The following is a 12,122-nucleotide window of genomic DNA, read 5'->3' as shown; positions in this document are numbered from 1 at the left end:
CTAATAAATTTATAAATGTATATTTAAATTATAAATTTATAATTTATAACTGAGAATTAAATATAAATTTATAAATTAAATATAACTGAGAATATATTTATAAATTTATAAATTATCAGTTAAATGAAATGTTTAAAGTTTAAAGTTTAAGGTTTATAATATTTCATTTAATTTTTAAATATAAATTAATTTAATTTAAATATAAATATATTCTCAGTTATATTTAATTTATAAATTTATATTTAATTCTCAGTTATAAATTATAAATTTATAAATTTAACAGTTATACAAATTTATCTTTATATTTTCAGTTATAAATTATAAATTTATTAAATTTATAATTTATAACTGAGAATTAAATATAAATTTATAATTTATAATTTCATTTAATTTAATTTATAAATTTAAATTTATAAATATATTCTCAGTTATATTTAATTTATAAATTTATATTTAATTCTCAGTTAGAAATTATAAATTTATAATTTAAATATAAATTTTTAAATTTATCAGTTATATTTGAGAGAAGAAAAAGAACCCTAGGATTTTTATTTTTCCCCCGATTCAAATTCATTTAATTTGGACTTAGATACCTTTTAGGTTTATAAAGATAAATTTGTGTGTTATGACCGAGTATTGTTGTGGAATCAGTTGGTTAAATCCTATGCTCTATGTATCTGAGTATGTGGGTTCGACCCGCGGGAGTGGGGATTTCTACAATTTTTTTCTATTTCGATGGATGCTACCTTAGGTTTATATCAATAAGTTTGTATGATTCTTTCGAGAATTGTTGTGGGATAAACTGGTTAAGTCCTATGCTAATCATAGAAGAGGTCATGGGATCGAACCACCAGTGTGTGGATGTTCCACAATTTTTTTTCGAAGAAAACAAAACGACATCGTTTTGCATTTTCGATGGCAGTCAATACACACGTGGATTCTGAGTCAGCATCTCTAACGGTTGACTTAAATCCGTTAACGTGGACTGTGAAATTGGCTCAATTTCGTGAGTACAGGTATGAAATTTGAAATGTCTTAGGGTACATGTATAAATTGGCACTCCTTATTTGTACAGGTAGCAATTCGCACTTTTGGAGTGTGTACGGGTATGAAATGGCCCTTTTCCCTCTAATTCTTCAACAGTCTTTTTAATTATTTAACGAATATTTTTTAATAAAAATAAAATATGAGTGATCACTTTTGAAAGTTTAAGCAGCTATTAAAAATAAGAATATGAAAATATCGAACTAAGCTAGCCATGATTTGGTGGGTCCTCCTCCGAAGTTGCAGAGTCCGAAGTAGCTTCTGATAGGGTCATCACCTTTGTGTGATACACCCCAGAGACGTGATTCTTCGTCACATGTTTCCCAGTGGTGTGTTGTATCATCGTTGAGCCAACTTTGAACATTATCTCCGACGTTGGGAGGATAAGGAAACTAGTTGATCCAGAAAAATTATTTGTATGGAACACAAATAATTTATTACTAATTAATATTAAATCATTTTTTTGTCATCACTCTGATATTTAAATTCATATGATAAAAATATTAAATATGACTTTTCATTTATAGTAATTTAAATTTTATTTTTATTTGATTTCTAAATGTATATATAATTGCATATTAGATATATTTAAAATAATAATTATATTTCACACAAGGTGAAATATTTGCTATTTATATTTAAAATCAAATCACATTTTAAAATATTTGCTATTTATATTTTTATACATTATAATCATAAAATCATGTGTAGTAGCAAATATAATTAGAATGTATAAAAATATAGTAAAATATTATGTAAATCATGGCTAGCTTTTTTTCCTTTTTACTAAATAATACTTTATCGTTACCATATCTATTAAAAAAATATATTCACCTTTGATTTTGGTCTATTAATTTTGATTTCACCTTGCCGTCCTCCGACTCGTCAGCCATGATCTCCATCTTGGTTTCGTCGGCTCCGTCTGATTCAGCAACCCTCATCATCTCGAGAGACATCTCCTCAGATGATATTTCCGAAACAGCCTTAATCAATAATAAGAAGGTGAAATCAAAATTTATTCGAAATTAGTAGACCAAAATCGAAAGTGAATATATTTGTTTTAATAGATATGGTAACGATAAAGTATTATTTAGTAAAGAAAGAAAAAAAAAAAAAAAGCTAGCCATGATTTTTATACACTATATTTTATTATATTATTATACATTCTAATTATATTTGCTACTACACATGATTTATGATTATAATGTATAAAAATATAAATTAAATAGCAAATATAATCAGGTTATCAGTTCATACTACTCTTTGATCGCAATAAGTAGGCAATCTTTCTTAATTCGCGCACAATTCGCGCATATGATTCAAATATCAGTGATGAAATTCACAAGTTCCCGAGGATCTTCATCATACTCTGCTTCCATCCATGTCTCGAATGTAGTCCAATATCTTTTTATTACCATAACCAGATTCTTTTTTATTCTTAATTTGTATTTCATTCCAAAACAAAATAATAATGATTTTGCTGGTTTATTAACTTAGGAGCAAGACCAACAAAAAAAAAAGTTAATATTGTTCTTACACAAACCAACAAAAAGAAAAGTTATCTACAGCATTTACAAATTGCAGTTTACCCAAACAAATATGTAACAAATTCTTCACACTTTTACCAAAAATAAAAATATGTAACAAATTAGAATTAAGAAATATTTTTTTGTGTGGAAAATATAGAAAAGAAACATATTTTAATAACCGATACCGATTAAATTAATTTTTAGATACAAATAGCAAGCTCGGTAGCTGGGCAAAAAAATCAATAATTTATTCTTCAAGTTTCTTCAAAAAAAATGAAAAATGGATCTTATCCTAAAAGTGTGAATTGTGGTATGAATCATGTTAATTTTATCCGAAATCGTTTATAGGTGTGATATACAAATATTTTTAGAGATAAGACAAACATGTCTTCTTCTATTTTTAAGTACTTGATGATTGTATTGGGATTAGAGAGAGCGACCTGGCCAATTTAAAGTTGCAAGCATGTGCTCGTGTGTGTATGGACGTGTGTCTCGACTTCTCGTAGCAATGAGTGGATCATATTGTTAAATGTTAATTATGCAAATACGCAATACTAATAAAAATGTGCCACGTGAATGGTTTGAACCGGTGAAGTAAAGTTTTCACTGATTTAGAAATCTTTCGAAGAAAGATTGATGCAAAATTATTTAGAGATAGGCTAATTATAGACCAACAAAACCATAAATTAGAGTTGGTACAATCATGTTCCCATGAAATTTGAATTGAGCCACACCCGAATTCATATGGGAGAATTGTAACAAAAATAGCAGGTAACCCGAGTCTAAAATCAAACTAAACCAAACCGAGAGATGATTAAAAGTCCGGTTAAAGAAGAGATGTGTCCATAAAGAAAGAGACGAAACGGAAAAAGATGCAAAGAAGAGCGTTTTGTTGTATTTTTCCTATTGGCTCTTTTTTTGTTTCCGTTCTTTTAACCTGCACCCTCATTTTTATGGCGCGTGTATTTCACATCCAATTCTTCAACAGTCTTTTTAATTTTATTTAACGAATATTTTTTTAATAGGAATAAAATATGAGTCCATATAATGACTTCACAAGTTTACACACATTGTGTTCTTGTCCTGGAATAACAAATTTCTCAGGTTGTTTCATGTAGATTTTCTCTTCTAAATCTTCATGGAGAAAAGCAGTTTTTACATCCATTTGATGGATTTCAAGATTTCTCAAGGCTGCAATACCTATGAGCATCCTGATCGAAGATAGTCTTGTTACCGGTGAATAGGTATCAAAGAAATCTAAGCCTTCCTTTTGCCGAAATCCTTGCACTACAAGCCTAGCCTTGTACCGCTCAATATCGCCATTTAGTTTTTGTTTTATCGTAAAAATCCATTTACATCCCAAAGGCTTAATCCTTGTGGTAGATCTGCCATCTCATAAGTATGATGTTGCATGATAGAGTCTATTTCAGTTTTGACTGCTTCCTTCCAATAAGGTGCATCAGGTGTAGACATAGCTTCTGCGTATGTTCTTGGTAGAATTTCAGCTAGAAATGCCATCATCAGAAAATCATCACCAAACGATTTACTTTTGCGAGCTCGTTTGCTTCTTCTAGATTCCAGTTCTGTTTCTACAGAAGTAGTACTCAAAGTATTGCCAGCTTCCAAAGTCGCTGCATCTCGTTGTTCACGAGTCCGTTTTTGAGTTTTCCTACAGGGAAAAATGTTTTCAAAAAATGAAGCATTTCTTGACTCCATAACTGTATTCACATGGATATCTGGAATATCTGATTTATGAACCAGAAATCGATATGCACTACTGTTATGTGCATATCCGATGAAGATACAGTCTACGGTCTTAGGCCCAATTGTGACCTTTTTAGGAGGTGGTACAGCCACTTTTGCTAGACACCCCCACACTTTGAGGTATTTGTACGAAGGTACTGTACCTTTCCAAAGCTCATATGGTGACTTGCCAGTAACCTTATGCGGTATCCTGTTGAGGATGTAATTAGTGGTAAGCAAAGCTTCCCCCCACATGTTCTGGGCTAACCCAGATTCCTGCAACAATGCATTCATCATCTCTTTCAGAGTTCGATTCTTTCGTTCCGCTACTCCGTTAGATTCTGGCGAGTAGGGAGCGGTTGTCTGATGTATAATGCCTTTTACTCTGCAAAATGCATTGAACGGCTCATTATATTCTCCTCCTCTATCACTTCGAACTACTTTTATAGTTTTCTGAAGCTGATTTTCTACTTCGAGGGTGAACTCTTTGAATTTTTCCAGTGCTTCATCTTTGCTATGCAAGAGATATACATAGCAATATCTTGTGCAATCATCAATGAAGGTAACAAAGTATTTCTTACCACCTCTAGTTTGCACATACTTTAAATCACATAAGTCTGTGTGAATTAAACCTAGAGGTTCGGTTGTTCTTTCAACGCGTGGTGAGGGAGTTTTAGTGAGTTTGGCCTGTACGCACACTTCACATTTTTCTTGGTTAGTTTTGAATTTCGGAATCAAATTCAAGTTTTGCATTTTTCGCATTGTTTTGTTATTGACATGTCCTAAACGTTCATGCCAAGTAGTAAACGACTCAACCAAGTAAGCAATAGGGTTTTCTTTCATTTCAGCAACAGAAGCAGAAGCTACAATTTTCGGATGGACTGTCGTTATAGATATCTTGATCAGTCCACCCTTAACAAAACCCTTTCCCAAATACATCCCATTTTTCTTAAGAACTAACTTATCAGCCTCAAAATTGATGGAAAAACCATGCTTGCTTAACACTGTTCCAGAGATGAGATTCTTCCGCATATCAGGTACGTGCTTCACGTTCTGGAGGGTGAGCTCACGATCAGAAGTTAGCTTCAGAACCACTTTGCCTTTACCTTCAATCTTGGACACCGTCGTGTTGCCCATGAAAAGCTGCTCATTTGACTTGTTCTGCACATAGGTGGTGAACATGGTCCTATCAGAGCATATGTGTGTGGTTGCACCAGTGTTGTAGTACCACTCCACTGGGTTGTCTTCCACCATGTTACATTCAGTAACCACCGCAACCATGTCTTCTTCAGTTAGGTTTGCTTGCAACTTGAGATCTTTTGTTTTGCTTTTGCAAACATCAGCCTTGTGTCCAATCTTACCACAATGATGACACTTCCCTTTGAACTTCCTCTCAAGGTTGCTCTTCTTGAAGTTTGGTTCAGATGACACCTTCAACGGTTTATGAGGAATAGAGATCCCTTTACCCTTGCCTTTAAACTTGGCCTTATGCTCAGCTACATGAACATCATGCCCTTGGCTTTGAGCATCCGAATGAGCTCCACGATTGTTGTCCTCAACTCTCAACAGACGGATGAGATCATCAAGAGACATTGTCTTATGCTTGAAGTTAAGGTAATGCTTGAAATTCGACCAGCCTGGTGGTAGCTTCTCGATCAAGCAATTCGTTTTGAAGACATTGCAGATCGACATCCCTTCCAAATTGATCTCCTGAAAGATGCGTTGAAGAGCTTCCACTTGTTCCATAATTGGTTTGGAATCCACCATCTTGAAGTTCAGGAACTTCGTAGTTGAGAATTTATGCATTCCAGACTCTTCAGTCTTGTACTTGGTCTCCAAAGCTAGCCACAATGCTTTTGAAGTCTTGTACATACTGTAGAGGTCATACAGATCATTGACCAAACGGTTCAGAATCTGACCTTTGCAACAGTAGTCTCCTTGAGCCCAACTATCCATACTTCCAACCACATACACGTCAGTGTCACCTTGTGGAAGCGTTGGTGGATCCTCTGTGAGGTACCTTTCCATGTTCATGCTGGCCAAGTAGTAGCGCATCTTGTTTTGCCACGTTTTGAACCCAGCTTTGCCATCGAACTTATCTGGCATCATCCCTTGGGAAGCCGAAGGTGGTATTCCCATGTGGGTTGATCCATTACCGAACAGATTTCGGCGCACGTTTTCCATACCCGAATCGGTAAGCTTCGTCTTTTCAAGTTCTTTAGCAAGGCGTAAAGCCAACTCCGCAGGAGTTTCAACAGGGGTTGCAGGAACCCTATCACCATCAACGTTGTTGGTGTTGTCGCTAGACATTTTTCTAATTCACAATAAACAGATCTGATTAATATATTAATCAAACAATTCAAGTAATTAAATTACATTGAATTAGTTTTGCAAACTCGCTTAACAAGCGTTCGCAGAAACTTGTTTCACAAACTCACTCCATTAAGAGCGTTCGTGGAAACCAGAGAGAGTAGAGAAGAAAGAATTAAAGTAAAAGCGTTCTTCCAAAACTTTCCGCGTAAGCACCGAAAGATGAAAGCAGAAACAGTTTTTCAGAAGATTTTGAAATCGTTTTTTTTTAAATAAATAAAAATTCGAAAAATTCTCAATCCGTTTAAAGCGATAAGCAGAAAGCGGATTTATTGAATTAAGACTGTTAGGAGCGCAAAACTCGAATTGAGAAAATATGCGAATTATATTTAAATAAAGAAATTAGAAACAAATTACAACAGCATAATATAAAGCAGTAAATAAATCACGGAGGCGAGATATGATATCTCTTTCCTTAATTCAATAAATCGGCCATAAGTGCTTTCAGACAATCACGATTTATGAATCCCAGGATACAACCGATCACGAACTATTACAGTAGCACACCAGTAATAGAACTCAAGCGAACAGATCTACGTTATACTCTCGAGACTACTAAACTAAGAACTTACTTGGACTAAGCAAGGGAGAGGGAGAGAGAGATCTTCAGAGGAAGGAGTGTTTATGTTTTTTGTGTGTAAAAATAATGAGAGGTTATGCCTCTATATATAGTGGAAGGAGGGAGCTCTCAAGAAAATATTCAGTGAATATTCTCGGCGTGCTGCCCAAGTTTGCTTGGAGTTCACACCAAGTCTTTCCAAAAAATTAAATGGATCTACAACAGTCTCAAGAGCCAAAAAGCCCAAAAACCCAAAAGCCCAAGAGACTACAGCCCGCGTCCGAGACCAGCCCGGCCGGGCCCGGCCCACCCTGTGTCCGGCCTGTCCCGCATCCGTGCTCGGCCCGGTTCGGTTCGGTTCGCGTGTGGGAACCTTCCCTTTTCCTTCTACACACTTTTGAAACTAGAAGAGAGTGAAATTATATATATATATGAGTGAAAAATCAATCATATTTTCGATGTGGGATATTTCCCAAACCATCCCAAGTAGCTCACTTGACACTCTTATTTCTCATTCAAATCAACTCCGTTTTGGACGTATGAGTATACCATCTTGTAGTACTCGTTACCAGCTTTCCATTGCACTATCGACCAGACAATTCCGATCAGCTATTTGGCCGAAATTTGGCCGGAAAGTCGCCGAAAAGTCATTGTCCCAAAACCTGCAATTTTCTGAAACTTGTTTCTGAAAATTCAGTTCCAACAGCGAGCAGCTAAAATATGAAAATTGTCGAACTAAGCTTTAGAGTGTGTTCAGTATCCACTATATTTTTATACATTCTAATTATATTTGCTACTAGTCATGATTTTATGATAGATAAACAAAAACTAAACTATTATTGATTTTGTTTTATTTGGATTACGTGTCGATATTAGAAACATTATAACAAAACTATAGTATTATCCTGAAAACTCTAATAAAAATAATACTTAACAGTTAACAGATAGAGATGAATGATTGCATGTTATGTAGATTAAGTTGGTCATCATTTGTATTTATTAATGGATGATCCAAATTGATAAACAAAATTAATAAAACTAGTAACCTAACAAAAGATGTCAACGACTATGCTATAAAAATTTGGTCATTCTAAACGTTCTCCGTCAGATTTGGCCTATATAAATCATCCCCTCAAATACTCAAAAAATCATACCATAATTCATTGAATATATACATGTACACGTATGACTTTTTCTGAACTTAAAAAAAAATAAATAAAAAAGTCCATAAAATTAAAAACCATACAAATTGATTTTGGCATCATCCTAGTTGGCAGCCTTTGAACATTAATTTAATATCTTTACTTTTTTTTTTTTTGGTGGAAATTTTATATCTTTACTTTACCGAAAACAGAAGTTTTTATTCCTCAAAATCTTATTTTAATAACAACCAAATTATTAGCAGTAGTATATTAAAGGATGGATATTGAATAAAAAAAGCAGTGTATTTGGTACTATGTAAATTCCAAAACAAAACAAGTGGGAAGGGGGCGCGTGGGATCAAATTCAATGTCTCTCTCTCTCTCTCTCAAATCGAACCATCGCCATAGGCACAAACCTCTGTCTCTCTCTCTCCTTCCTTAATTAATAACTTCAAAATTAAAGAAATAAATTGATTCATTTCCAATTTTTGATTTTTAAAAAAAAATCCTTTGATTGCTTCGTTTCTTCTTCAAGTCTCTCTTTCTCTTCGTCAGATTCTCACCCAGAGAGAGAGAGCCCCTTGAACTCTCATGGCTGAGTTGACTCAGGCCTCCGATGTAGTTTACTCGCCTCGTTCGTTTCAAGTGTGGAAGACTTTGGTGGACTGGCTCGCTTTCTTTTATCAGATCTTTCTTCAGATCCTCCGTGCTGTTGGTTATCATCCTCTTCTCTCTTCTTCTTCTTCGTCTTCTGCTAAAGCCACCGCTGATGGTTTCAAACCCTTGCCGTCTATTGAGTTGCTCGATAGGCCTGCTGAATCTCCCACCACCGTCGATATCGCCTCCAGCGATGGTGGTGAACTTCAGAGACTTAAGGTATCTCTTTCTTTGAAATTGAATTGGTCAAAGTCTTTTTTTCGAATTACTTTTGATTTTGACTTTTCTGTTGCTGCTTAGAAATTGAGAATCTGTGAACTCTAGTTAGGGAGGAACGAGGCTTAAGTTTTGGATTAGCACACTAGGTTTACTTCATTGTTCATAATTAGATACAAATTTGTTTGCTTTTAAGCATATATAGAGATTACCAATCTGCAGTAGATGTCTACTACTGCTACTGCTCAAGCATACAACTCTGAACTAGTTTAGTTTTAACATCTAGTTTTTGTAGGAAAGTAGACTTGATGTAGTTTTCTTCTGGTATTAAGCTCACAGATTGATGGAGCTAATTTTGTTGATGAGTATATGGGTTTAGGAGAGAGTATGCTTCATTTTGTAGCCTTTTGAATATCGTGTATCTTCCTTATTCATCATTTAGCTCATTGATTTATTGAGTATTGAAAGTCTTATTTTTAACGTATCAAGGAGCCTTTTTCATTGCTTACTTAGTTAGTTAGTCCCAAACTAATTTTAGTTCTCACTTTACCTTACTGAGTGTCAGCAGTATCCTGCAGATTTATGGTCTTTTTGTCTGGAGCCAGTTAGAATAGTTTAATTTGGTATTTGGTAGTTTTAAGAGTAGTCTGAGAACGGAAGATGTCTTTGCAGGTAGTTCTAGACTTGGATGAGACTTTGGTGTGTGCATATGAGACGTCGAGTCTACCTGCTGCTTTACGAAATCAAGCAATTGAAGCCGGATTAAAGTGGTTTGAGCTGGAGTGCTTATCCACAGACAAGGTTTCTTTCAGAACATATTCTTTTCTAGTTAATTTTCATGTCTTTTTTTCTATGTTATGACACACAAGTCACTCTTGTTTATGAAGGAATGTGATGGGAAACCTAAGATCAATTATGTCACGGTGTTTGAGCGCCCTGGATTGCATGAGTTTTTAGAGAAACTCAGCGAGTTTGCAGATCTTGTTCTGTTTACAGCTGGTCTTGAAGGTCTTTTGATTTACTTCTCAGTGTTATTGTGTTTTGTCCTCAAATCAATGCTCAAATACATAATCCTAACAGTTGAAAATTCATGCTTCATGTCCGCAGGATATGCGAGACCGCTTGTGGATAGGATAGATACCAGGAAAGTACTCAGCAACCGACTTTATCGACCTTCAACAGTCAGCACGTAAGTTATCCTGAATCAGGTTGCTCTGTTTTATCTTTTGAGAAACTAGTTTGTGGTAAGGTTACTGACATTTTTCATTCATTGTGTGCAATTCCTAAAACAGGCAATACCGAGATCATGTGAAGGATCTGTTAAGCACATCAAAGAATATGTGTAGGACAGTAATTGTTGACAACAATCCTTTCAGCTTTTTATTGCAACCATCAAATGGGATTCCATGTATTGCATTTTCCGCTGGGCAGCCAAATGACACTCAGGTCTCTATTAATCATTAGTCCTCTCATACATTCTGAACCCTTTTAGACTATTGTTGTGAATCTTGGAAACTAATCGGATTATAAAACTTGCAGCTCTTGGATGTTATTCTACCGCTTCTGAAGCAACTATCAGAGGAAGAAGACGTACGACCGACACTTTATGATCGCTTCCGCATGCCTGAGTGGTTTGAGAAGCAAGGCATACCACCTTCGTGCTGGAATCCTTAACCAGATAAGTGGAGAGTTATGGTGAAAACCGAAATATCAGAAGTCTGTGGTACACACACAGAAAAAAAGACAGAGGACTTGTTTGGTACATTAGTTTCAGCAATGGAAGCCAGAGGAGAAGAAGGAAGGCACATAAACTACCATTCATATTGTCTATAATCTATATGGTAGATTCCCTTTACAAGATTAAACTCTTTTTACACATTCTTGATTTCAAGTGATTCTGTAGATTTCTCTGTAATTTTGTTAATGATCAAGCATTTTTTTTCTTCTTTGGGATGGTTCTGTTTGGATTTACCGGATTAAACCGAAATAGAAATTGGGTGTAGTATTATGAACAATAAACAAGAATTTATTATGCATGATGATAATATGAGACCTATTCACAATCCGCATCATATGGACCACCACGATTCAATTTACAATATACCTGAATGAAAAAAGATTACCTACTATAAAATATGATTCTTATAAATGATGGCAAAAACACTAGTATTCTTTTTCAATTGAATCCAGCAAAAATATGTATTTGTTTTTCTTTTCAGGTATTTGTATCTTTTTTTTACACTTTTACATATTTTTGTTGATTTTAGATTAGTAAATTTAAATATACTATTTTTATGATAGATATTTTTGGATATGGAAAACTGTTATCTGAAATATTATCAATGCGACGTCCCTTGATTATTACATATTGTATATACTGAGTATTTCTCTCTACCAAGTTACAAAGTAAGAAAGTAAGTAATAAATCATTTTTAATAAAAAATTATTGTGGTTGTTAATTTTGAAAAGTATTATATTATAACTTCATTTTTCCTTTGAAATTGACGATAGAGATGATTCTGATATTGCAATCGTTAAATTTTTCTCTAAATATGATTGACATATAAAAATTAGTATTCACTTCCGTTATTTACTAAATTAGTGAAATCTTGTGAGCGATATATGTTGCTTTTAAACTTGAAAAAACCAAATATAATAAAGCAAAACATAATTTAACATCTTACAAAAGAGAATAGAGGAAATATAAGACATGATATTTGTTGTATGTCACATTGACGTCAATTATCATTCAATTCATATAAAATTAGTGAAATGAGAATTGTACTAAATTTTTGCATTGATACATTCCTTGTCTATTTTTCCATAGATATGATATTGTATTTAAAAATACCTTGAATACTA

The 12,122-nt window shown here is 34.1% G+C and overlaps 1 protein-coding gene across 1 annotated transcript; it reads left to right on the top strand.

Moving 5' to 3' along the window:
- Positions 1 to 8,607: 8,607 nt before the first annotated feature.
- On the top strand, positions 8,608 to 11,279 carry LOC104712245 (uncharacterized). Its single transcript, XM_010429098.2, has 6 exons — positions 8,608 to 9,263; positions 9,933 to 10,061; positions 10,148 to 10,268; positions 10,368 to 10,449; positions 10,553 to 10,706; positions 10,800 to 11,279. The coding sequence occupies exons 1-6, from the start codon at positions 8,979 to 8,981 to the stop codon at positions 10,932 to 10,934; spliced, it is 906 nt and encodes a 301-aa protein (XP_010427400.1). The 5' UTR covers positions 8,608 to 8,978; the 3' UTR covers positions 10,935 to 11,279.
- Positions 11,280 to 12,122: the final 843 nt, after the last annotated feature.

Source organism: Camelina sativa, chromosome 9, assembly GCF_030686135.1.
Source record: "Camelina sativa cultivar CO46 ecotype springtype chromosome 9, ASM3068613v1".
Classification (NCBI taxonomy): Eukaryota; Viridiplantae; Streptophyta; class Magnoliopsida; order Brassicales; family Brassicaceae; genus Camelina; species Camelina sativa.
This window is presented reverse-complemented; position numbering and strand designations above follow the sequence as displayed.

Coding starts and splice junctions, on each gene's coding strand:
- LOC104712245 (XM_010429098.2), top strand. CDS start 8,979: ATGGCTGAGTTGACTCAGGCCTCCGATGTAGTTTACTCGCCTCGTTCG. Junction 10,450..10,552: donor CGACCTTCAACAGTCAGCAC/GTAAGTTATCCT, acceptor TTCCTAAAACAG/GCAATACCGAGATCATGTGA. Junction 10,707..10,799: donor GGCAGCCAAATGACACTCAG/GTCTCTATTAAT, acceptor TAAAACTTGCAG/CTCTTGGATGTTATTCTACC.